General features: G+C 35.4%; 4 protein-coding genes across 6 annotated transcripts; 2 read left to right on the forward strand and 2 right to left on the reverse strand.

Annotated features, from left to right (window-relative positions):
- Window positions 1-1,243: 1,243 nt before the first annotated feature.
- Window positions 1,244-6,641, reverse strand: LOC105158970 (pectin acetylesterase 11). Its single transcript, XM_011075898.3, has 13 exons — window positions 6,581-6,641; window positions 6,141-6,280; window positions 5,517-5,599; window positions 5,046-5,169; window positions 4,483-4,562; window positions 4,246-4,332; window positions 4,045-4,169; window positions 3,539-3,605; window positions 3,177-3,230; window positions 3,011-3,088; window positions 2,656-2,761; window positions 1,929-2,068; window positions 1,244-1,548 (listed from the first exon to the last, which is right to left on the reverse strand). Exons 2-13 carry the CDS (start codon window positions 6,277-6,279, stop codon window positions 1,435-1,437), a joined length of 1,197 nt encoding a protein of 398 aa, XP_011074200.1. The 5' UTR covers window position 6,280; window positions 6,581-6,641; the 3' UTR covers window positions 1,244-1,434.
- A 1,025-nt stretch (window positions 6,642-7,666) lies between these two features.
- Window positions 7,667-17,583, forward strand: LOC105158971 (putative glycosyltransferase). Its single transcript, XM_011075899.3, has 16 exons — window positions 7,667-7,936; window positions 8,868-8,978; window positions 9,093-9,148; window positions 9,244-9,386; window positions 9,808-10,005; window positions 10,087-10,286; window positions 11,642-11,741; window positions 11,848-12,423; window positions 12,914-13,036; window positions 13,349-13,429; window positions 13,519-13,850; window positions 13,948-14,214; window positions 15,477-15,561; window positions 15,683-15,902; window positions 16,805-16,970; window positions 17,209-17,583. Exons 1-16 carry the CDS (start codon window positions 7,758-7,760, stop codon window positions 17,345-17,347), a joined length of 2,976 nt encoding a protein of 991 aa, XP_011074201.1. The 5' UTR covers window positions 7,667-7,757; the 3' UTR covers window positions 17,348-17,583.
- Window positions 17,584-18,762: 1,179 nt separating this feature from the next.
- LOC105158972 (14-3-3-like protein C) lies at window positions 18,763-21,128 on the forward strand. Its single transcript, XM_011075901.3, has 4 exons — window positions 18,763-19,459; window positions 20,303-20,425; window positions 20,554-20,670; window positions 20,887-21,128. The coding sequence occupies exons 1-4, from the start codon at window positions 18,971-18,973 to the stop codon at window positions 20,950-20,952; spliced, it is 795 nt and encodes a 264-aa protein (XP_011074203.1). The 5' UTR covers window positions 18,763-18,970; the 3' UTR covers window positions 20,953-21,128.
- A 545-nt stretch (window positions 21,129-21,673) lies between these two features.
- Window positions 21,674-25,636, reverse strand: LOC105158973 (uncharacterized). Of its 3 annotated transcripts, XR_016064527.1 has the most exons (3): window positions 24,470-25,636; window positions 23,154-23,271; window positions 21,674-21,812 (listed from the first exon to the last, which is right to left on the reverse strand). XR_016064527.1 is itself a non-coding variant. In XM_020692961.2 (2 exons), exon 1 carries the CDS (start codon window positions 25,507-25,509, stop codon window positions 24,493-24,495), a length of 1,017 nt encoding a protein of 338 aa, XP_020548620.2. In that variant the 5' UTR covers window positions 25,510-25,636; the 3' UTR covers window positions 21,674-21,812; window positions 24,470-24,492. The 3 variants fall into 3 exon arrangements, 2 of the variants coding, with proteins under 2 accessions (XP_020548620.2, XP_020548619.2); XM_020692961.2 differs by lacking the exon at window positions 23,154-23,271; XM_020692960.2 differs by lacking the exon at window positions 21,674-21,812 and having other exon boundaries at window positions 23,060-23,271.
- Window positions 25,637-26,238: the final 602 nt, after the last annotated feature.

Consider the following 26,238-nt stretch of genomic DNA (forward strand, 5'->3'; position numbering starts at 1 on the left):
TTCTTGTTCCATTATTTATTCCGTTTTATATATACATGATGTATATAAAATGTTTGTTTAACTGAAAAATTCTAACTCGAACTTGGCTCGTCCAAGCTTGAATCAATTATATAGCAACTGCAATAAAAATATATGCCGACACAAAGTTGTTTATGTATGTTCACTAGATTTATACTCTATTTATTGAATTCATGGTTAAATTTATTCTGCCACTTAATTTATGGACGTGGTATCGAAAACTTTTTTTTTTTTTTTAATGAAATTGGATAAAAATATCCTTATACATCAATAAAGAAATAAACGTATTTTATTTCTTATTATCGTGTATATCATATTTGCCGCTGTATGATATAAGTTTTTTTCCATATATAAATTAGTATATAATATCATACTAATTAATTAAAATAATATATGTTCATATTAAAGATGAATATAAAATAATGTTTTCTAGTATGAAATTCTTAAAACAAAAAGCATTTAAAAAATGTAACTCAAAGGAAAAAAAGAAAAAGAAAAAGCTACAATCGGATTATATGAGGGGTCAAATTAGCTGATAATATGTCATAAATGTTCTTTTTCCATTAAAAAAATTATTTTTGAATATTTTCCGCCCAAAAAGGCTTTATATATAAAGTATTTTATTTTATTTATATTTATCTAACAGAAGTTATAATACCTCCATCTTTTTAATATAAGATGTTATTTAATATTTTTTTTATATTTATTTAAACTTACAACAAAGTAAATTGCTAGATACATTATTTAATTAGCTAGTTTGCATGTGGAATAAAATTGGGCTAAAAGTTTATGTTTTCTAATCTTTAAAAAGAAAAAAAAAAAAAAAACTATTTCTTTCAAATTGAAATACTTGTTTACATTTATTTCTAATATGATGACTATATTTTCATTGGTGCAACATTATACTTATATTATACATTTATTTAAAGTTATATATAAATATATTATTTAATTATTTTGTATGTGGATATTTAAATTTTGATTTTTATAGATGCCAAAAACTATAATAAGAAATAAAATACATTTATTTTTTTATTAAAGTATAACATTATATTCGATTCACGACAGATGTAAATGGTAAGTTAAAGATGATACATGACCTTGCCTCAACTAATTTACGTGATCTTAGATTCATAACAAAGTAAATGAAAAATATTTCATTTTTTGAATATGCAGTCAGTTCTAAATATTAAATCGCTCTGCAAACGAATAGTTAAAAAAAAAAAAAGGTACGAATGTTGCTTGATTTATATGAAAATAGATCAATTCTAGTTATAGAACGAACGAATTTACATAATAAACTCGTTCGAAATACAAACATTGTGAAAGGTTATATTACTGATTTTTTTTTTCCACTTGTGATTGTTTTTTCGCTTATCCATGGAAAAATATTCCATACATTTTGTTTTCAGATTTTCAATTTTTCTGATATACTTGTTTCCAACAGTTCTTTGGGCCGACATCCTCAGTATCTATCACTTGGAAAAAACATCGATCAAAGTACCAATCTCCGATAACCTTCGCAATTGTCTGCAAGTTTGATATTACAATAAATAAAGTAGGAACTGACGTTAAAATAATCACTTTTTCATACAATAAACAATTATGCATAAAGCTGTTATAATTATAGACAATTAACGACACACGTATATCAACAACATACTAGAATAGATGTAATCCTCACAGCAATTGTCTTTCATAACTATATGCATGACTCATTGTCTATAACAATAATTTTACGCGTAATTTTCATTATTAATAATTATATTGTGACAAGGTCATTTTTATCGACATTTAACATATATATCTAATGATAATATTAAAATTATCATTTGATATTTCGTGACTGGTGTTATCTTTGAAGATGTTGCAGTGAGATAAAGGTAGGATATTATAGAAGTATTTCTTACTTTATTTTGCAATAGAGGTGAAGGATCCCAGCCATGAAAATTGAGGAAGTGGCCATGAATGTGGCAAGAGTGGACAAACATCCCTATTGATGATGATTTAGCAATTGCTTGCAATGTCTTTAGAAATTCAGCTCGAAAATCTGAAATCAAACATAAATTGTTAGTAATGAATCTTTTTGGCAATTTATATTCAAGATAAATTAGCTTAATTTATATTATTGTTCGTTAAAATTAGATTTAATTACATAAATACAAAAGAGCATATTAAATTTACACCTCATGTCTTTTGGATAAATACAAAAATCAACCTACATTCAAAAACAGGAGTAGTTTGTGTAATGTGCTAACGTTTTTGGGGATGTATGTGTGATTTTTAAAAAATTAAGAATGGTTTGTGCAAATGATGTTGACGCTTCTTGTGGACGTATGTGGAATCATCCAAAAGGCAGGGACAATTTGTGCAAACAGACCACATCTTAGGGGTGTAAATATAATTATTCCTTTATGCAAGTGCACCACTTAAGGTTGTAGTTGTAATTACAAGTGCACCCTATATTTAGTGATATAAATTTAAACAAATTAACACCCTTTAAAACGCATTATAGTAATAACCCGTTAGAAAAATATTTATAATTTTTTTATAAATAGTATTAAATATTTATGTAAATAGACCTAATCTTTGATCTGGACGTAATTTACTCTACATATTAATATGAAAATTGAGTACCTTTCATGCTTTGCAATTGAGGACACGTGCAAAAGTTCAAGTCGTTGGCGCAGTCGGACCAGGTGGTCTCATTGTAGGGAAGGCCGGGGTCCAAGCCAGTATATATCTGAAACAAAATCAAAACCAATATGATGCAATCAAAAGTGAAATTTTTTAACTATATAAATATTAATAATTTAATGTTCATGTTTTGTGGAAGAATAAGTGTGCTCAAGGGTAATTTAGTCAATATATAATTTGTCAGCCAAAAACGGTTACTCTGACTCCTCACGCTTAATATATAATACGGATATAGTTCCATTTTTCTTTCTTTCCTTCAATATGAATCTTTATTACGGCAGAATAATGACTTCACCTGGAAAGAATCATAAGACGACTCGATGATGAAGAGTGGTGTCTGAATATCTCTAACCACATTTTCTGGAAAATGACACTGAGAATTGCATGCAAAAAGTTTATTAATATTCAATTTACACCGTTTCAAAAAAAAAAGGATCATATATGATTTGTTAGATTCTCACCAAATTTACGCTCATTTTGGACGTGCATGATTTAGGTAAAAACTTGTCAGTTCCCTGCGTTGTAGATATCAAATAATAAAGAGTTAGCAACTTTGTGTCCCATAAATACGAGAAAGTTGAATTAAAGCCTCTAACTTCATTCTGATTGACATATTTGAATTTAAAAAATTGGTCGAAAGCTGATAAATCTTGAACAACTCTATAATTATCTGAATTTTCAATCTACTATAATGATCGAAAAGATAGCCTGCCCAGAACATATATATTTCTTATTATACACTAACAACCCTAAATTTCGAAATTCTTCAAACAAAAATCTTTGGCTAGGGTTTTTTTTTTTGTAGAGAGATAGAGAAGCATACATGAAAGGCAATCAATTTGTCAAAACGATGAACTCTTTTCTCGTACCCGATGAGCTCTTTTTTATCTCTGCAAACAAATATGTATATCAACAAATATTTAGCTTTTGCATCAAATTTGAGCTCAATATTTAGGATGAATTACATTTTGTCATTTGAATTATGTTCGTTTCTACACTTTATCATCTTTTTTTTTTTTATCAACTTATCATCTCAACTTTGTCAAATTTACATGTTGTCATATTTGATTATTCTCCTATCGATTTTTCTGCTGGAAAAACATCACATTACATTAACTTTAAATATCGCATGTATGCGCATTGCATGTGATGTTTTTTCTGGTAGAAAAAAAATCAATAAAAAAGGGTCATATATGACAAAGTGCCATTTTCACAATGTTGAGATGGTAAGTTGACACAAATAAAAAATCAGATAACGAATTATAAAAGCGAATATAATTCGAATGACGAAATGTAATTTACGCTGATATTTATGCTTCGGAGTCTTACGCAGGAGTGAAGAGGCCAGAATCAGCAATGCACTTATATCTAGTAGCACCGGGAATGAGTGCTCGGAAGCCATCACAGTGATATATGGTCGCCATTCCACCGGCTGAGCCACCGGCCAGTATAGCCTGTTCATTTCTAATATTATCAGCACTCATCAATTATTACCTTAATTACCAAGTAATCATGAAAATTTAGGTATACATTTTTTGCATTTTTCATTCCCTTAGCTACCAAATCTTCCATCACAGCATCAAAAATCCTGGCGCCTCTACGACACAGATTGCTGCCCTGAAAAATAATATGTACCCAAATTAATTAATATTTTCATATTAATTACCTAATGTAGGATAAAAATAACCCATAAGATAAAAATGATAAAATTTTAATAAAATTTCTGTATAATGATAAATTGTATAACTTTTTAATTATAAAACTTACGGGTGCGGCCTCTTCAACGTCTCCCATAAATGATGAGCCATCGCAGTATGCAACGAAAACTCTATTCCAATTATAAAAATCTACAAATAAAAAAGAACCACTATTATTATCGAATTACATAAAAAATATTTGTGAGATCGTTCGATCGACGTCCCAGATATAAAAATACACATGTTAATAGGGCATTACTAATTGAATTATTTATAAAACATATTGGCATCAATTAGTAATTTATGTAGATGGACCATAATAAGTAATTAACACTAAATGGTACAGTGATTAAACTATTTGCGCATATGTATATATATTCGATGAGTTAAATACAATTTACCCCGTATATTAATGAAAAATTGTAAAAAAGTCCCTGTAAAAAAATAAAAAGCAATTTACCCCTCTCTGACACTAAAAATGATGCAATTTACTCCATTTCAGAGGGAGGTAAACTGCATTATTTTTTAAATCATAGGAGATAAACTACACTTTGTTTTTTTATATTTTATATTTTTCTATTAATTAACACAGGAAATAAATTGTATTTACTCCTATATTTGATAATAATATACCTGGATTAATATTTTGCTCGGGGGCAAGTATGTGTCTGAACTGCATTTGTTTCTCCCTTCTAAAGGTGGATTTGGTGCTTATCCACTCGTGGCAAAAATCAGTGTTGGCACACCATCCGCCACCCTAACATTCAAAAATTAGCTCCTCGTCGGTATCTCAAATACAATATATTTATCGTATAATTAGCGTACAATTTATAATAATCAATTACATGATGGGATTCTAATTCACATTGGTTATGGCCAAATCTAAATCAGTTACATGGCAATTATAATATATGATTGGTGTACAGTTTAAGAAAAATGATCAATTACATGGCATATGTACCTCCTTAATTAATTTGGTCTGGCCGAACCTAGTTTGGATAATAATTTTCCTCACATGATAAGTACAATTAAACTTGCTATTAATAAGTTCAATTCTATCAAATCTGATTTGAATAAAAAAATGTGCAGAAAGAGAGAACTGACCTCTAAATAAACTAGCCAGTTGTCGGCTCCTTCTCCATACCCCTTATCATAGAAGTAAGCTGGTGGACTCCCATCCAGACAAACTGTAACAAAAGAGAGAGATCTTAATAATTAACATGTTATAGAAAGTATATGCATAAGGTTAAATTACAACGAGCTTTCTTTAATTTTGACATAATTACTATGTTGTTTGAAAAATTAGCACTATTTCTTTGATGTTTGATGAAATTATGTAATTATTATATAGAGGTTTGGAATTATCAATTTTACTCTTATTGTATTTTTTCGCTTTTCAGAAAAAAAAAAAAAAGAATTGTAAAGAAAAACCAGATGAGGTGGGCGAAATTTTTTTAGAAATTATAAAAAAGATTGACCACTTAGTCCTCAAGAAAAGTTTAGATTCTTTTTTTTTGAAAATAAATAAAATTATAATTCATAGTTTACAAAGACATTTTGGTTAGTTCACCATAAATAAATGAATAAAAAAAACATAAATAAAGACTACTGAATTGATTTAGTTACTAGACGATCATCAAAATCAGAGAGCTTGTTGTAATTTATCGTACATCTATCATTATGAACATAAGCACTTATTTTCAAAGAATAATTGGAAGTGGAACACACCTGCTCCTTTAGACACTGCACTCTCAAGAATTGTGATGGTAATATTCTTGGATCCATGGACTACTTGAGTGATCATCACAAGAGAAAGAACCAGTAGCTTTATCCAGTGATCAGCCATGGTCTGAATGTGTTTCTCCATTCTTTTACATGAATAAACCATTCAAATATTTCTAAATTAAGCTTACAAATATTAACAACAACAAACAATAATAATTATAGATTTTCATCGCGCAATATTAAAGATTAATTCAACAAATTCATATAATATACTAAAAAGCCGTTCCCGCATTATTGTTTTGTAAATAACACGAGCATGATCGAAGAATATACATCAAATCAAAGAACGAGAAGCGGACAATTAAATAGTAAAGAAAAAAAAATAATGATTTCGAAAAATAGAAAGGAAGAAAATTCAGCAATTTGAGATGACGATAAATTACCTTATGGACCACGTATGATCACCTTTCACAAGGTTTGGTTAATTTGTTTGATGTTTTAATTGTTCTTTTTGTCGCTTTTATAGTTGAAGTAATGGAAGGAAGACCCTTTGTAGCCATTCCCTTGGACGAATTTTTGGTTTGTGAACCGGAATTATCGTTCTTTATCTCCTATTTATATATGGGTGAAAATTTGAGTAATTCTCCAACCTGGTTGAAAAAAATATATGGCCAAAGTTATTAATGATCCAAACTTTCGATGAGTTTGATGTTGTCCTGTTATAATTTAATTTCATGAAATATTCTTTTTAGCGGAATAAAATATAATTATAGGTAAATGCGTACTTTAAATATGTAAATTTCAAATTTACAATGATCACATAATACGGCAACCAAGGAATTTGTACACCCTTTTGGTGTCTCACTTAATTTTGATATTTTTTAATATTTAATTAATTTTCTTTATTCTCTTCTTAACTTTCCCTTTCTTTTTTCTCAACTTCCACGTCTCCTTTTCTTCTCTTATTTTTTTAATTATTTTCTCATACTTTGTACCTTTTAATATTTTATTAATCTAATTAATATATTTTTTGATAATAATATTTTTTAAAAAATTTAAATTAGTTATGTACAAACATGTGAGTGTGCCATGTATACTTAGGTTCCAAAACACTCGATCCGAATTACTTAGCAGGTGATCTAAATTTCTGACACGAATCAAATATGTAATCTGATTATATATATGCTGCAATATTAACATTAACTTTTTAAGCCAAATATCATTTTGACAAATAAATATTAAAAAAAAATAAACCATAGCTCTCTAGCATGACATAGAGTCTCATTTCAATTTATTTGATATAAACTTAAGGATTTGCTTAATTATTATTATTATGGTCTTATTAAATTATTTTTAATTAGGGAATATCAACCTTTTTAACTCAGACATTGGTTGATCAATTTTCCTAATAGATTCATAGGTGGCATGATCCGTCTGTCTACGCGTGGTCGCCGCGTATAAGGAACGTAACGCAAAGACGGAATTACCCCCCACCCCGCGTGAAATTGAAAGGGGAAAAGGAGCAAAGTTAAATTGAGCAACTCCGGCATAGCATCAATACTACGCAAGCACTCCACCTGAATTTTATTTTGTTCAATCGCCAATCGCCTTGGTTTTTCAATGCATTCCGGTGTGTGTAATAGCAATGGTCAACTGCAATCGGAGACGTCGGCTGCTTTCATCAAAGATCGCCGCGCCGACGCTCTCGGTGACCTCCGCGTTCTTCCCGATGAAATTTTGTGTAACATTTTGACGACTCTCGCGCCTCGCGATGTCGCTCGTCTCTCTTGCGTCAGCAGGTCTAAATTATTAGTCCATCATAATTTGCTGCGTAGTTGGGCTTTTAATTAAACCATTTCCAGTGTTTGGTTGCTATGGAAATTGTCGAATTGGTTATGTGTGGCCTGAGTAATAGTATTAGCTCCCCCAGCTTTTGGTCCATGCAATACTGAATTCACTTGATTACTTTTGGTTCCTCGTTTTCACATTTAATTTGATCACTGTATGTAGCGGATAGATACCGTTTCTGCCGATTCCATAGATTATATTTGTAAACGCGTCTCAGAAAAAGAAAAGTTGGTCTGAGGTTGATGCAGCTGGGAAGACCTGCTTTTAAATAGGATTTTGTAGCCTTTGTTGCGTGAGTTCTTGTGTGAACCTAAATAATAATTCACCGAATTTTTCAATCCCTCAACCTGAAAGTACAAGTTGTGAAGTTCTGATGGGTATATTAAGCAATTAATGCAAATTAAAGAGCTCATGCATTTTTGTATTTGTAGAGTATTAGCTTCTGAGGAGGACACAACTGAGTCATATCTTTTTGGAATAAGAGTTACAAGTCGAATTGAAAACCTATTAACTTCCACAATAATGTTTAAATCTTGTATGGCATAAGTTGGGAAGGAAGTTGCCGACATAATGTGTCATTGCTCTAATGGTGTACGAGGAACAACTCTTATTTGCAAGTTGCAACCTGCATGTGAAGTTTGTTCTTGTTCCACACTGTTTGGGCATACTCCAGATCAATACAGTGTAATTTCTATTTGGAAGATTTTCTAACTCTTATTATGGGTGTCAATGCACATTGTCTATAGCTGCTTTAATTTTGACAGAGCATTATGCTTTTTGCCTTTTAGCATTTTGGTAAACATCTGGTGGTCCAGGTCATGTTCATTTTCATACTGCCATGTCAATGTACATTTAAATTAATTTAGTTGTTGTTCCATGTAGTGTGATGTATATATTATGCAATGAGGAGCCTCTTTGGATGAGTCTATGCCTTAGCATTGTAAATCGTCAGCTCGAGTACAAAGGCACATGGAAGAAGACAACCTTGCATCAGTATGATTTGTTGACTTCTTCTTTCTAATAATACTTTTCTTTTGCATTTATTGATTGAATTTTTGAAGAAGTCTGACTGTTTTCATCTTGTTCCATGTTTTACTTTGGTCTCAGACTAGATTTGCCGCAGGCATATAATGAAGCCTCCAGACGACCTCTGCAGTTTGACGGTAGTTTATTTCTCAATTAACTTTTTGATTTTTGACAGTTCTTCAAGGAATATTTCCTACTTGATCTGACTGAAATTTTATATCAACTGATGCAGGATTCAATTCACTGTTTCTCTATAGGAGGTTATATAGGTGTTACACCTCCTTAAATGGATTCTCCTTTGATGATGGAAATGTGGAAAGAAGGGAAAACCTCTCTTTAGAAGAGTTTCGTAAGGAGTATGATGGTCAAAAACCAGTATGTCAGCAACATTTGGCATGAATAAGCAAGCAAAAGGATGCTAATTGTTCTACTAACTTACTTATTTTATTAATGCTTGACATTCCAGACCATTCAGAACGAATAATCTTCAATTGCAAATTGCCTGCATCTGTTTTTTGTTGATATGTATTAGTTGCTGTATTTGTTTTCCATTGTTACATAATACTCCTGAAGTATTGTGGGTCCTTCTTGATTCTCGCTGGATTTTGGGATGAGATTCATTCCTCCTGCCAAGTTTGGGATTGGGGAACCATTTCTTTAAGTCTTCATCTAGGACTATATAAAGATTAACCAACTTGTAGAATTTCTGACTTTGGCTTTGGTGATTTTAGTTGATTGATGTGTATGACGACATCATCGTTTATTTATGCTTTGGTCATTGCTAATTTTCTGACAGGTTTTAATCAATGGATTGGCTGATAACTGGCCAGCAAGGAAATCATGGACAAGTGAACAGCTCTTATTGAAGTATCCAGATACTAAGTTCAGAATATCCCAGAGGAGTTCCAAGAAAATCAATATGAAGTTCAAGGATTATTCTTCGTACATGCAAATTCAACATGATGAAGATCCTCTATACATTTTTGATGACAAGGTGTGCTGGTTGTACTAATTATCAGAATGAAGTTTTGAATTTTATGTTGCATTGCACAACTCTGGAATTCTACCAATGCAGTTTGGCGAAGCTGCACCAGATTTGTTGAAGGATTACAGTGTGCCCTATTTATTTCAAGAAGACTATTTTGATGTACTGGATACCGATCAACGACCACCTTTCAGATGGCTTATAATTGGACCAGAAAGATCTGGAGCCTCATGGCATGTTGATCCAGGTCTGACTAGTGCATGGAATACACTCCTCTGTGGCCGTAAAAGGTAAAACTTAACAAACTCTGTGTCAAGTATGTTAATGGCAAAAAAAGGATACGAAATATAAGTTTGTAGTTGTCTGATTCTTTTGTACAAGTTCCATGGCAAGAATTGACTTTAACCATTAAATTATACTTTTCAGCATTAGAAGTATTAATATACACGGCAATAGAACACACCCAGAAGAGAATTATCTGATCAGTCTGTATGTCAAACATTTCCCTGCTAAGAGGTTCTTTGTCATATCTCCTAGCTTTTCGCCAATATGAGTAGTGTATCCCATAGTTTTAAAGTGTCGGGTGCATGACTGCATGCTATAGATTCTTCTATAGCGCTAGCCATGCTCCATCATTGCAGATGGTGAGCCCTTTCACCTGGTGCTAGAGGGGATGCTTGTTTGGAGGTGCCGTGGTGCACCGCTGGGCGCCTCTTTGTCGTGAAGTAGGGAACCAGTGATCTTACTCCCTATATGCCTTGTCCTCTGTCCTATAGTTCTTCTACTTCTTTCTTTTTCTCTTCTTTTCTTTTCCGAAGCTTGAGTTTTCTGCCTCTGCTTACCTACTTTCTTCTTCTTTTTCTCGTCTTTCCTTTCCTATTTCTGCTGCCTCTGCTGTTTCCCTTTTTCCTTTCTTTGTTTCTGACTTTTCTTTTCCCAATTGATTCTCCTCCATATTTCTTCTTTCTTCCTGTTTTTTTTTTCCTGGCTCTTTTTTTCCCCCCCTCTCCTTATCCTTGTTTGTTTTTAATTGTTGACTTGTGGTGGAAGAATTTCTTAATTTTGGCTGATAATCTAAAGTAGTGTTGAAGTTGCTGTTATTTAAGAAATTACTAAAATTTTTGCTGAAATAGGTTAGGTAATTGCAAAACTTTGCTGAACTAGCTCATATATTGCTGAATTTTTCTGAGGAAAATCTTGAATCTGCTGAATGTTTTGCTGAATAGGTATGATTATGGCAAAGTTCTGCTGAATTTCTTAAAAACAATAATCTTGAATGTGTTGAAGTATTATTCAATGTCTAAAATATATGCTGAAATTGCTTCAATGTTTCTGAATATGCTAAAGTATATTGTTCCATGGGACATAGCTCCAAGTCTGTTGTGTTTAGACGAAGGAGCACAATTTGACAATTATATCCATTCTAAAGCTGTATGGACTCCAAATGAAGCCTTGAACTTCAATCTGTAGCTTTTCCCCGCCTATTTGGTAACCGCTTTTACAAAGGCCAATGATTGGTTTTTCTTTTCAGACGTGAGCACGCTAAAGTTTAGTTTAAGATCTTTGCTGAATTGGTCACTCTGAATATTACTTTGAAGTAAATATTGACTTGGTGTTTCAAATGTAACATCATCCTTTCCAATAGGTGGGCATTGTATCCTCCAGGAAGAGTTCCTTTAGGAGTGACAGTACATGTAAATGAAGATGATGGTGATGTCAATATTGAGACTCCGACATCTTTGCAGGTATTCCTTGTGTAAAAATCTGCATCTTTTGGTCCTCTTTATTCTCCTTTCTGTCTATTCTTTATGTGCATTCTTGACTATTGCTCATATTCATGTATTCTACTAGTGGTGGCTGGATTTCTATCCCCTTCTTCCTGACAAAGATAAGCCAATAGAGTGCACGCAACTTCCTGGAGAGACAATATATGTTCCAAGTGGGTGGTGGCACTGTGTGTTGAATTTGGAGACAACTGTTGCTGTCACACAAAATTTTGTTAACTCCAAGAACTTTGAATTTGTGTGTTTGGACATGGCTCCTGGTTACCATCATAAAGGCATCTGTCGTGCGGGGTTGCTCGCTCTTGATGATGTTGGCTTTGAGGATGTTGAAAAGAATGCCCCGGGCATTGAAAGTGGTTCGAGCTACTTGGAACTCACAAGGAAAGAAAAGAGGGTCAAGGTATGCCAGTCCCAGGAGGATAGAAACTGTGGGAATGGTACAAATGGTATGTGTCAAGGCGACGGTTTAGGTGATCTGGAATATTCTTATGATATCAACTTCTTATCTATGTTTCTGAATAATGAGAGGGACCACTATACTTCCTTGTGGAGCCCTAGTAACTGCATTGGACAGCGAGAAATGCGAGATTGGTTATGGAAGCTCTGGGTTGGAAGACCAGGACTCAGGGACCTAGTATGGAAGGTAGTACCTTTTGCCATTCACTTCTTTATTGCTAGATGTTGGAAGCTTCATATTAGTTGGACATATGCGCTATTCTTATGGATGTTATAACCTAGTAGACTCTAGACTGTGTTCTAATCCTTGAAGAGGTATGTGGATTTGTGAGGTTGATTTCTTATGATGAGAATGAAATATATTTCAAATAACCCCTAGATGCTGCCATGATCATAATACTTTCGGCAGAAGGATATTTCCAAAAATAAGATGGTACTAGTTATTTGTCCTTTTAGTTTTGATCTTCATATGCTTGATCACAGGGCATTGCTTGCAGTTCCTCAAATTTGTTTATAGCTTACACCTTATCGTTCGTATTTCGTAGCTTCTCTAATGAATGAAATTTCAAAGTTTCCTTGGTAATATTAGATGGTGGTTGATCGAGATCTGATCAGCCATATAGAAGATTATGGCATTTTTTATTTTTGTTGCTTGAATCATCACCTTCATGTCTCAGGGAGCCTGTCTCGCACTCAATTCTGGGAAATGGTATGAACGTGTGAGAGAAATTTGTGCCTTTCATGAGTTCCCCTTGCCTCTGCATGATGAGAAGCTTCCTGTTGGTACAGGCAGCAATCCTGTAAGTTTTTGCTGTGGTGCAGACAAAACCGCTAGGTTTTCATTCCACTTGTCTTGTATATTGTTTCAATTAGCTTTCAGGAGCTACATTCTGAGAACTAAAACTTCAGTTTTGGAATAATTTGACACTTACAGTAACAGTTAGCAATTTTACCAACAAGCGATGTTTAATTGTGTGTCAATGTGTAACTTATTACCAGCACATGTAAGAACTGTTTGGCAAAAAAATTACGTGTTTGCGTCTCTCTATTTTGTGGTGAATGTTATGAGTACCACAAGAAACTGACAGGAACGCCCCATAATTTGATGACAGGTTTATCTCATCGATGACTATGCGATCAAAATATTTGCTGAAGGAGGGTTGGAAGCTTCTCTTTATGGTTTAGGCACTGAGGTATTGTGTCATTGTTTGAAACATAGCTGTCTTGTCTTGTGCTGTTTTTCCTTCTTCTTTGTCTTATTAACATCTTGTACTTTTTGCAGCTTGAATTCCTTAATGTACTACATAATTTGAACTCCTCTTTGAAGAACTACATCCCTTCTGTATTGGCAAGTGGGATTCTCGTTCTTATAAATGGATCATTTAAAGTATTACCTTGGGATGGTAGAGGCATACCAGAGGTAATTTCCAGCAGCAATCTCCTATCGATAAAGCATAAAGAAGTTGATTATCCATTTGGTGTCTGGGGCAAAAAACAGTTTGAATATCAAACAGCCGGAAAGCCATTACATGAATCAGGAAATTGTGGGAAAAGTTATTCAATGTGGCCATATATTGTGACGAAACGATGCAGGGGGAAAATATTTGCTGAACTGTAAGTAGTTATATGATTTGGTCATTGTTTATGATGTTATTGGCTGAAGCAATCTGAATGCATCCTTGGCTGTAATTTTACATTTTTTTATTTGCAGAAGAGATATCCTCTCATTAGAAGACGCCCTCAATTTGGCTTCTTTTTTGGGGGAGCAGCTGCATAATCTTCACCTTTTGCCTGTGCCCTGTTCATCTCCTAACAACAGAATACAAATGGTCGAAGAAGATTGTATACAGCCTTCACTTGGTAATAGGTGTTCTGAAAATATCGGAGATAAGATTGACCACCCTCCAGCTGAATGGAAATTATTTATCAGCATCCTAAACAAGCAAAGGAAGAATATTTTGAGCCGTTTGGCTGAATGGTATGTAATATTTCCAATTTTTAATTAAGCCTTATATATATGCGTGAAATTATGATGGTTGTTTTGTCTTTAATTTGGTATGCACTCACTTCCGTATGCCAGTGTTATCAGATACTCGATCATCTTGACACTGTCACTGGTAAAATCTGCCTCTCCTGTCCCTCTCTCTTTCTCTGGTGCGGGAAGATCTTTGTACAAATAAGAAAAAGAAGAGGAATAAGAAGATTATATGATAAAAAGAAAACCTCAAATCTCTGGGACCTTCCAATAATCTTAATTAGAAAGTTAACAAGTTTCAGTATTCCATTAACTTGCAACAAGATTTCTTTGGTTATCATTGAGAGAGTTGACAATGTATTTATAGACTCATATACTTAGTTCTGCATGAAAACTGTTAAGAGCTTAGAATTAAGGAAATTCTTTGTGAACAAGGATCTCTTTCGACTAATATATGGATGTCATAGACCTATCCAAACAAGAACACCAAGACATTAAATTCTGAATAGCTACTGGTTGATAGGATAACCGAACAGCTCCAGAAATTCCCACCTATTGGATAATGTTCTCTAACAGATATTTTCAGGTCAATAACTTGGTTTCTTCTCACATGGACCTTTAGGGAGACTCATTCGGTTGTTCTGTCCTCTATATCATTGAAGAGATTCTGTAACATCTTGTTTTCTGTACTTTGTGTTCACTACTTTGTCCGCAAGTTGCTGGTAGAATAAACACGAAATGGGACAGATATTGTAGAGATTAAAAGGATAGGAGCATCTGTTAATGCATTCAAAATGTTAATCTCTGTTGCATTCCCAGACGGTGATTACAGTCTTTTGCGTATTGAACTTTCCTGCCAGAAATGCAGATTATCTAGATGCAATGACTTAACCAAAATGATGTATGTCCAGCCTCATCTATATTTAGAAGCTTCTTTTCTTCTTATCTGGAGATGCAGTAAATCGGGGTAAATGTTATACTTCATCAGATAATGATGCATATTCTGTGGTATATATATTCAACTTATGGTCAATTAATGAATGTCTTATCTTGGGGCAAAGTACATGATCTTCAGCTTGGTGATCATTGTTGACTGAGCCTTGCTTCTATAATTTTCTCTAGATTTTACTTTCAGTTCATTATATATTTATAAATTGCCTGCAATTTGGAAGCTGCAGAATCTTGTTTTTTGTCATTGAATGCAATTGCAAAAGACTAAGTAATTGTTGAATCTCAGTGTTTCCTTTTTCCTTCAATCTTGGCAGGGGTGATCCAATTCCTAGCAAACTGATAGAGAAAGTTGATGACTACATCCCTCATGACTTAACAGTACTTTTTGATATTTTCCAGGTGATCCTTTGTTAGTTCATATGGAGTGGTTTTCCTCTACTCCAGCCTTGTACTGTATCCTCTTAGAATTATTTACAAATCCACATGCATAACACCTACATATTTTTCATCTTGTGTGCAGAATGAGACCGAAGTTAGCAGATCTTGCACCTGGATACATACTGATGTAATGGACGATAATATTTACATGGCATCATGCTGCCCGGCGTCCTTATCAGAGGAAAGTATCTCCGATCCTTGTCAGGCAGACAGCAGATATGTGAAAAGATCTAACAGCAGTACTGGACAAAAGCATTCTTGGTATCCTAGCCACATCCTTGATTTTAGTAATTTGTCTATAGGTGAGTTCTTTTCCTGAACTCTATACTGGATTGCTGAGCCTTTTTCTTTCATATCCAGAAAGATAATTTAAGTCTTATATGTTTTTAGAGTCTTTACATTACCTTTCAGATTTTATTTTCAGAATTTCTTATCAGATTCCATGTCATTTTAGGGGGTAAATGGTTTTTAAAGGTTTATGGCATACTATGTATCAGTCAAAAGTTGAAATGGATTTAATTTTGAAAAATGCAGACACATGAGGAAAATATATTTGAAATTTGGCCAGAAAGTATTTGGATGGATTTGTTTTTACTGAATATGAAAAACTTAGAAATGGCCAGTCATAGGGCATGAGCACTGGATTACTGGTTTGACCCATTGCAATCATTCCAATAATCTTGGAGATAATTTATATGCATCATGATGGAACCACACTGCCTTTTGGATTAAAATGCTGTCTGACATACTAATAATTGGTTACTACTTTTATGCCTAGAGAATAGGAAGGGATTTATACGATCTATTACTAACCTTCAGAAGTGCAAAAAGGTGATGCATCCTTTGACAAAAGAATAATGACTAAGCTAGTCATTATATGAATCATCTTCTTTGAGCAATACTCTGCAAAGGCTACTTTAACCATAAAGGTTCAAGGTCTTGCTTAATCTCTTATCCGCGATAGTTCTGGTTGATTCCGTTCTCCTTTTCCATTATTCTGATCTCATAACCTACGGCATAAGGAAAATGTTAAAAGAACAGAGAAGAAGAATAAAAAAAGAGGAATTTGGGCCGCTCCCGCCTAAAAGAGAAATAGAAGTACTTAGCTTAAGCTGTAGTTAAGTCTTATAATTGATGGGTAAATATTACTTCTAATGAAGCATAAGCTTTCTGCCTTGACCGTGTATTGATACTGATTCTTCAGGGGAACCCATACTTGACATAATTCCACTATTTCTTGATGTCTTCCGTGGAGATTCTCATCTACTGAAGCAGTTCCTTGAGAGTTATAGACTTCCATTGCTGAGGAAAGAATCACTGAAAGAGTCGGTAGAGAACAGTAGATTCAGTCAACTCTCTTACCGAGCAATGTAAGTAGAAACCTTTTACCTTTTCTAGTCATCAATTTTATTATGCATAATTACTCAAGAAGACCATTTAACTCATACATGCTTCTATTTTCAATGTATTATTTTTCTTAGAACTAGAATGATCCATTATCTAATTTCCAGTATTTATTTAATCTTCGTATGGATCTATGTCAAGTAGTTACTAGTCTTTCAGCATGAGGCATCCCTCGTTCATTTGTTTGGATTGTCTGCTTCTCAGGTGTTACTGTATTTTACACAATGAAAACGTTCTGGGAGCTATCTTCAGCCTCTGGACAGAATTAAGGACGGCAACATCATGGGAGGAAGTCGAGGAAAAGGTTTGGGGCGATCTAAACAACTATACAGGTTACTGTTGATCGGTCTGTGTGGTCAATAGTATTTAATTTTACTACACGTCTGAAAATTCTGTTGCACATTCTGGAAAACCTTTCTTGAGGGCATGTAATAAAATTTACGGGCCGGGGTACAAAATCAACTAGAACTTCGCTGCTACAATTTGCTGTGTGTCAGTTCATGTTACTAAATATCAATGTACATGTTACTCAACATTCTTTTATCACTTGAGTTCAGTAAAATGATTGTTGGGACAACATTTAAGATGTGGATATTGTTAGATGAGCAACATTTAAAACCTCTTGCAAGTTCTTTCAATTGGTGAAAAGAAGATACCGTGTAATAAAAGTGGTTTGAGGTTTTAAATTTTAAATATCTGTACATGTAGGTCGCCTTGGACACAAAATCCAATCACTGGGATCATGGAATTGTTGATGTCCAATTGTCATGTTTCATTAATTCCAAAAATCTAAAATTTTCGATGTAACATATGCGGGTATTGAACTATGTCTGCGTTGTTGACGACTAAAGTTAGACCAACAATATTCTAAAAATTTTTTATGCGCTAAATATGAAAATATAAAATTATATAATTTAGAAGCAGTTAAAATTGATATTTGTATTAATTATCATGAAAATGTCACATTTTTTTAAATTACAGACCTTACCCAAATTGGCTTTGAACTTTGACTAATTAATAATTAGTTGTTGTAATACATTGAGCGCGTGTGTAAATTAGGACACAATGTAATTTTTGTTACACATGCCGTAGTGTAATTCTTTTTTTCCAAATTAGATAAGTTAATATCTTAGTTATCATGGATTCGTTCCGACGTATTTATGAACATTATAAAGTTTAGAAAGATGTACGCAGTTAATTTAATTCATATACACAATACATACTAAAGGAGTTCATTCTACACACCTTAATCCTAATAATATAGTGTATTAACAATTGAAGCACGTGTAATGTAAGTGCATAATATAAATTATATTTATTTACTTAAACAAAGAGGAAAAAAATAAAAGTAATAGTTTTTTAAATTATATTTTATTATTAAATTATTATAAAGAGGAGAAAACTAGACACGGGTTAAAGTGGGAGCGTATTTAGATAATAAAAATTCTTAATTCTACCTTTAATAATTGATGCAATGGTATATTCCCTAAACTAGAATTGGTAAAATCATAGCTGATATTAATATTGGACTCTAATATTATGAACAGAACTTGTGATTCCTCAAAGACAGGTGATTATGCAATGACATACAATCCTATAATACATAATTATGCCAACCAAAACAGTCACGGAGTTGATGTGTGTGTGTATATATATATATATTTCCAAAATTGCGAAGGTAGTCCCTAATTTCCTTATTTATGTCAATCTAATACTAATTTAGACAAAAAATTGCACAAGTGATCCTTGAAAAGGCAACTCCACAGCACACAGACAGAGTCTTGGTTCTTGGAGGCTCCGCATTCCCAGCAATACCTTCCAAATTCAAGCCTAGAACCTCCTAATTCTCCTCCCATCCTCTCATTCTCAGACCCCAATTCTAATTTATAGTTTCCTCCCATCCCACATTCTCCACTCCCACATTCCCTTCATTTTTTCTGAGAGAACCCACATTGAGAAATTCATAATGGCGGCGGCGGCGGCAGGGCGTGAGGAGAACGTGTACATGGCGAAGCTGGCCGAGCAGGCCGAGAGGTACGAGGAAATGGTGGAGTTCATGGAGAAGGTCTCCTCGTCGCTGCCAGAGAAGGAGGAGCTGACGGTGGAGGAGCGTAATCTGCTCTCCGTGGCCTACAAGAACGTGATCGGCGCCAGGAGGGCGTCGTGGCGGATTATTTCCTCCATAGAGCAGAAGGAGGAGTCGAAAGGTAACGAGGATCACGTCTCCGCTATCAAGGAATACAGATCTAAGATTGAGACGGAGCTCTCCGGCATCTGCGATGGCATTCTCCAGCTGCTCGACAAAAGGCTCATTCCTTCCGCTTCCGCCAGCGATTCCAAGGTTTTCTATCTCAAAATGAAGGGGGATTACCATAGGTACTTGGCCGAGTTCAAGACGGGTGCTGAAAGGAAAGAGGCTGCTGAGAGCACTCTCACTGCCTACAAGGCTGCTCAGGTTTGCTTCTTTTTCTCTTGACCTTTAAATTTTTTCAATCTTCCCCTTGTATATTTTTGTGTAGATCAGATATGAATTTTCCTGTATTTGATTGCTATTATACTCCCAGTACAAGTAGATCAAAGTCACCCCAAGAATCATATCTAGTAATGTTGTGGGTAGCTGCTTTCTAATTTTGAATGCCAAACGTGCGGTGGGAGTTAGGATTTCGATTGAGGATGTAGTGATTTCAAAGTGATAATGTTGCAACTCGTGTGGATTGTATGAATTGCATGCATAAGATATATCGAAGAAATGACCAAATGGATCATGTTCACCAATCTCTTTGAGTTTAACTATATAATAAGACTACCAGTTCTTGTGAAGCATTTTCTCAAATTTGATCATGTTTGTGAGTTGCAATGCACTAATACGGTTGTTCGATGTCTTACTTCCACAATCAAGTAGGATCATTGTCTCAATGATCGCCTCTACGACTGATGTAGTTACAAGTTTAGATTGTATGCTCAAGTGATTAATTCTTTCTTGTTTAAAAATGAAACTTGTTTTTGCGTCTGCCACCCCTTTCTTGGTGATGTTTCTTACATCCGAAAAAATCTGGTTCCAACCACAGCAATCCTATCTGCTTTACTACGCTAGTGCTGCATGCATAATATTACATTTGGTTTATATGATTCATCTACACGCATACATATATATGTATATTACCTTATAGGGGATGGTTTTAAAGTTGTACACCAAAAATCCTAGTTCTTCAATCGAGTTCATTTAGTAAATATATGGTAGTTAGATCTTCAACCCTACAGGCTTACTAAAGAATTAATCTCTCTTGTGCCAATGCAGGACATCGCCAACGCAGAACTTGCCCCAACACACCCAATCCGACTTGGATTGGCTCTGAACTTCTCTGTCTTCTACTATGAAATATTGAACTCCCCAGACCGTGCTTGTAATCTTGCAAAACAGGTGAGTATTTGAACAGATTCAGCTAAAGTTATACCATTTTTCCTTTTACTTGTCAGTTGAAGCAACTCCAAGATTTCTCACATCATTTTCCTATCCTGGACTAACTATTCCACTTGTATGATGCCCAGGCCTTTGATGAAGCAATTGCAGAGTTGGATACCCTGGGAGAGGAGTCCTACAAAGATAGTACCTTGATTATGCAACTTCTTCGTGACAACCTCACTCTATGGACATCTGACATGCAGGTATTGATTCCTGTGATGTCTCACAAGACACACTAATGTTTCTTTGAATCATCAAACTAAAAGGGAGCTTTCTTCCCATCTATATCTCGCCCTTATCAACTAAATATTTTTTTCGAAATGTGTAACTAGACTTCCCAGCAGCAACAATTTTACACTAGAAACAGCGATCATTTTTTACTGCTGCTGAATTTTAACTGTAAATGGACATTAATGCAGGATGAAGGTGCCGATGACATCAAAGAAGCTCCCAAACCCGAAGAAGCTCAAAAGTCTGAAACGTAGAGTCTTCAAGTCTCAATCAGTGGTTTTTATTACAATTTTTTTCTCATACCTATTTTAAGTTGGGTTTTTTACATGCTAATTTGGGTTTCTTCTAGGAGTTCATATATTAGTTACTGAACTATGCGTCGTGTAAGTTCTCTTTCATTTCCATAATTTAATTATCCCAAGTTATAAAATTCTTTGAGTAGTGCGTTTGTTGCTCTTTGTCCACTAAGCAGCAGCGTTATCATAATCTGTCAAGAAAATCTCTCTAACGCCCCGGGGCAACAACTGTAGCCCATTATTTTCTCGCGAGTTCTGCAGTTTTAAGTGGAAGATAAATGAACAATGTGTTGTTTGCACGAGGGAAATTGTAATGGTTCACATCTTGATTGGATCAGAAAGAGACCCTTGTGCTGAATTTCAGGTGCACCTGCACTCCAATGTATCACCACTTCTGGATAGGTATGGTGTCTTACAGCAAGATGAGAGTGGCACCCACGTCTAAAGATTCTGTAATCGCGTCTTGATTGATCTAAGATTAAGCCAAAGTCGCATACGTAATAGCAACACGAGAAAAAAATAAGAAATAAAAAAGAAAATTGCCTTTTTTCTACTCATATCTTCACTTTTTCTAATATAATTAGGAACAACGGTAAAATAATTATTGAGCATTTCCGGCAAGTTTGACTGACGGTTTTTGGTCACAAGGAATATATATAATTTTCATAATCAGATGGGAAATCTACAAACACCCATATTGTTATTTATATTAATAGATAGTACATCAAAAGCATAAAGAGGAAGCATTTAAGCAATCCATAACTCACACATACCCTAATCATCCCACATTATAAACTTCTGCTGCCCAAGAAGTTGACCTGCTACAGAGAGATGATATATATTATACAACATTCCAATCTAATGATAACAGAATCTCCAAGTCACGTATCTCTTAACAAGTGCACAGTTGGAAAACCATACAGCTATTTTGCTAATGTCAGCAAGACAACTTAACCAACCGCAATGGTGTAATCATCGGAGAGAGCAAAACATCATGAAGTGTCTATGTAATAACCAAAACGACCTGGATCATCCATAATTATGCCAAATCTCATCGGGTGTAGCTATATTTTATTATCCTATTGTACTGGAGTTGATAAATCTACAAGCATTCATGCCTCACTATCAGTACAAAAGAGCAATTCATGCATATACTTGTAAAATTACATAAATGAAGTTTCTGAAATGAAAATTAGTGCGTGTGCTCTGAATTCTAACTCATAAGTAGTATTCCCTTGGATCTGCAATAAAACATCAATGCCATTAAGTAGGCAACACTCACCCATCTTTCCGAATGAACTACGTAAAGAAACATGTTCCCCTTGCTTTCTTTGGCTGTAGAAATTCAATTTATAAGCGGTTCCAATTGGTAACACCAGTGAGAATAAAATCAGAGGAGCTCCAACTATCATTTCTTTTGTGCTTCAGCAACACAGCAATCCAGTCTTACCACCGAGAGTCGTGTCCTAACAATTCATATCTTGCACTATACTGGACATATTTCATAACTTTACAGTGCAAATGTCACATATAAGACTAAAGGGCACCGCCAAATTAGTTTCGTGGGGATTTTCACGACATTTGGTAGATTAATTATATATCGCCACATGCTACAGGAAAAGACCAATACAGGCCCATATGCTATAAGATATTTCCTTTGTTGTTAAGAACCGGGAAGACGTCTTGCATCTTCTCATGAAGTTCGTGGATTTCATTACAAGCAAAAAAAGGTATTGAATAAGGATGTTCATGAACCCATTACACAGGAGCTGACCTTTGTAGATACCTTGCTATCCAATTCCAACTGCCTTAATGCAGATTAAATTTATTCCTGCACAAGGGTACCTAAAGGCTTATCTGCACCTATCTTATCCTTTTGTGTGGATAAAACTAATAATTAGGAGAACTGTAACATTTTTACCATGCAATTTCACCGAAACCTTGTGACAGTGTCGCCCTGGTTTTTCCCCTCCTCCGCCCCCTCTTAAATGAAGTATGCACCATTTCAAGTGTTCTAGTTCTTTCTCTAATCCTAAAATTAATCTCTTACAAGGACCATATGTCCTTATTTGGAACAAAATCAACCAAAAGAACATTAAATACAAGTCACCAAGTCAATAATCAAAAGCAATAAAGCATCAATACATTTATTCACCCACCCAAATGGAGGCGTATGCAGAAAACATATTTTCCACTTTTCGGTCAGATCTTGAAGGGATCTACCCATGCACAACATTTATCCTGCTGCCAATTGTAGGAAAGTAGTCTTTGGAAATCCTGCATCATTATAGTGGAATTCATCTCACTCTAACAGAATTCTTACATCATGATCCAGCATGTTTTTATGGCAATAAAACACTGATGTGCTATCAGCGATACTTGGCCATCCTAATTTAAAACATCCTTCTATATTGAACATCCTCTAGCAAATCCTAGGTACAGCTGGACTCTAAAGTACAACTAGCATGACATGAAGAATGTCACAAAATCCTTAAATCTTTTTTCCCAAGTAGGTATAGGTTATAGCTTCATAAAACTCAACTGCATATAGACAGAAGCGGATGCTACCAAGAGAAGAACTACTTGTATAACCAATCAACTGTATGCATTATATCATCTAGTGCCAGACAATAAGTGAGCTGTGAAGAAGCAACTTCTAGCTGCATGCTACATTTATCCAATTTGGGTTTCCTACTGGGGCCGACGTTTCTAAACAATTCGAGGCGATACATTTAGCATTGAAAAGCATGATGTAACAAGTCCCTTGTGGGCTCGGCCATCAAGCAATTTCTTCTAGGTGGTAAGTAAATTCCAATTACCCCCACTCCAACAGGAAGGATCTTAATCTTGCTTAGACAGAAAAGAATAACAGGACTAAGATCAATTTTGTTCCTCCACAAGTTATGACACTTGAAATATCTGTCTAATGTCAAGTGCCTATGCTGAAGTCAAGTCAGACAGGATTCCTGATATTTGCAAAATTAGAAGTGAAAAAACCAGCAAGACCGTGCAGCATAATTGATTACAATACGATTTTTGTTATTTAAAAGCATAACGACGTGCTTCTAGCATCTACGGACGTATAAGTCATCCGATACAATTCATATGGAAAATGAGAAAAGTCTAAGTACACAACCCACTCAGAGTATATGAAAATTGAACTTTGCGAACCTAAATGCAAATCCCTAAAAAAATTGGAGTAAAAAAATAAAACATCAGAGTTGATTGGTTACAAAATCCAATAGGTTTAACAAACATATAAACTCGGGAAGAAACAAGTTAAGGTTTTCCTTCACTTTCTTCACCACTGATGTACAGAACAACACTAATTAACCAGCCTGACCTACGTTTCTTGTTCCACTATAATACACTGGTCAGTTTTCACTGTAAAAGCATGTACATGTGCAAACTACAGCTTTCTCACTATAATAATAAGAAATTAAAGAAAACTGTAAGAAACCCTAAAAGCACTAACCTTCCTGATGGTTAGCTAAATCCTTACATGCCCTTCCATCTTGGGCTTGGAACAGGCAGCGTGGGCGACAAGGGTACCTGCGGTAATCCAAATTGACCCGCCGGAGAAAACAGAAAACTGGGGGAAATCATACCATACGGTGACCTCGGTGACGGAACCCATCCAAATGGCAGCGGTGACAAGGGCATCGCCGGAAAAGGCGACGGCAAAGCAGCAGAAGAAGGTGGAGGAGGAGGAAGCTGTTGTTGCTGCTGTGGTGCGACAAGAGGAGGCTGCGGTGGGGGCGGCGGCTGCTGATGTGGTGGGACAGGCGGAGGTGGTCCTAACCCGTTCCCCCTCGGCGGTGCAGCAGATGAAGAGTAGGGAGAGCTCTGGAGGAAGCGCATGTAAGCTGAGACAGGAGACTCCATAGGCGGCAGCGGCGAGAAGGGCGCCCGTTGACCAAACTCGCTTGGCGGCGGCAGAGCATCAGGACGAGGTCCAATCGGTGGCCCCCTGTTCCACAGAGGCGAAGGTGCAGGGGATGAGGCGGAGCTCTGGAGGAACCGCATGTACGCAGAGATCGGGGATTCCGCCGGAGGGTGCACAACCGGAAGCGGCGGAAGTGGCTGGAACGGTTGGGCCTGCGCCGCCCCCCTTTGACCGGCGTCATTTAGTGGACGAGGAACGAGCTGAGGAGGGCGATTAGTGATCTGGGGCAGGGGAGGTGGGCGGATCCTCTGGAGGCGGGAACTGGGTGGCCTGGGGTGAGTAACCGGTGGAGGCTGCGCCGGAAAGCGCTCGTGGGCAGGGGAGCCGGTGAGCCTCTGAACGACATCGCGGAAGTCGTTCTTGTTGATGTTATAGACCGGCGGCTGCTGCGATTGGGGATGGGTGGGACCCGGATTGCGGGGATTGAGGTCAAGAATTGGAGCAGCCGAGGTAGGAGGCTTCCGGACGGGCTTAGCGATCTGGTGGGAATTCTTGTTGACTTGTTTGAGGAACATATCTCTATTGCTGCTGCTATTACTGTTAGAATCATTGCCGAACCCTTTATCCATCTTCACACATACAAATACAAATCTCTCTCTCTCTCTCTCTCTAAAATTCTCTCTTTCTCTCTCTGTATATGGGTTTCATTGTCTCTCTCCCTCTCTCTCTCTCAATGTGTGTATATATACGATGATGACGAAATGAAAGAAAGAGGTGCCTTATATGGTACTGTAGGACCATCGGCTGCACGCGTCTCGGTGAGTTTGGTTTCTCCTTTCTCGTCTTCTTGGGAACGGGCGTCGTGTACGGTGTGCATCAGCATTTGTACCCTGTGCTTTACTTGAGGTACTTATCAAATAATTAATTTGGTTTAATTATTACAAAAATTATAAAAATAATATTTTTTTTAAATACATTAACATAATTGTTATGAGTCGTGGTTGCTCATTGACTCAACACCAATTTGTTTTTTAAACATAATGGTCTAGTCGTGGATAGTATCCACGGCTCGTCCTCGTGGTTGACATCCACAACCTCAAGTCGTGGATGTTATTTACGATTTTTTTTTATTTGTACAATTTAAATAATTCAGTAATTAGAATTAATGATAACAAATATATATGTTACTTTAAAATTAGTAATTATAAATTTAAACATTATAATTGCAATTAACTTGTTACAAATATTAAAGGTGTCCATCCATTCTATAATTGCGTTTGTGGCATTGATGTCGAAGTTTTTGTATTTCCTAACCCATATTTTGTATTGACTCATTGTGTTCATTACTATCATCACTA

Source organism: Sesamum indicum, linkage group LG3, assembly GCF_026168435.1.
Source record: "Sesamum indicum cultivar Baizhima isolate 11 linkage group LG3, ASM2616843v1, whole genome shotgun sequence".
NCBI lineage: Eukaryota > Viridiplantae > Streptophyta > Magnoliopsida > Lamiales > Pedaliaceae > Sesamum > Sesamum indicum.

Coding starts and splice junctions, on each gene's coding strand:
- LOC105158970 (XM_011075898.3), bottom strand. CDS start 6,279: ATGGAGAAACACATTCAGACCATGGCTGATCACTGGATAAAGCTACTG. Junction 5,170..5,516: donor ACTGGCTAGTTTATTTAGAG/GTCAGTTCTCTC, acceptor TTTGAATGTTAG/GGTGGCGGATGGTGTGCCAA. Junction 4,563..5,045: donor CGAGCAAAATATTAATCCAG/GTATATTATTAT, acceptor TTTTATTTGTAG/ATTTTTATAATTGGAATAGA.
- LOC105158971 (XM_011075899.3), top strand. CDS start 7,758: ATGCATTCCGGTGTGTGTAATAGCAATGGTCAACTGCAATCGGAGACG. Junction 11,742..11,847: donor AGACTCCGACATCTTTGCAG/GTATTCCTTGTG, acceptor GTATTCTACTAG/TGGTGGCTGGATTTCTATCC. Junction 15,562..15,682: donor TACTTTTTGATATTTTCCAG/GTGATCCTTTGT, acceptor TCTTGTGTGCAG/AATGAGACCGAAGTTAGCAG.
- LOC105158972 (XM_011075901.3), top strand. CDS start 18,971: ATGGCGGCGGCGGCGGCAGGGCGTGAGGAGAACGTGTACATGGCGAAG. Junction 20,426..20,553: donor CTTGTAATCTTGCAAAACAG/GTGAGTATTTGA, acceptor TATGATGCCCAG/GCCTTTGATGAAGCAATTGC. Junction 20,671..20,886: donor TATGGACATCTGACATGCAG/GTATTGATTCCT, acceptor ACATTAATGCAG/GATGAAGGTGCCGATGACAT.
- LOC105158973 (XM_020692961.2), bottom strand. CDS start 25,509: ATGGATAAAGGGTTCGGCAATGATTCTAACAGTAATAGCAGCAGCAAT.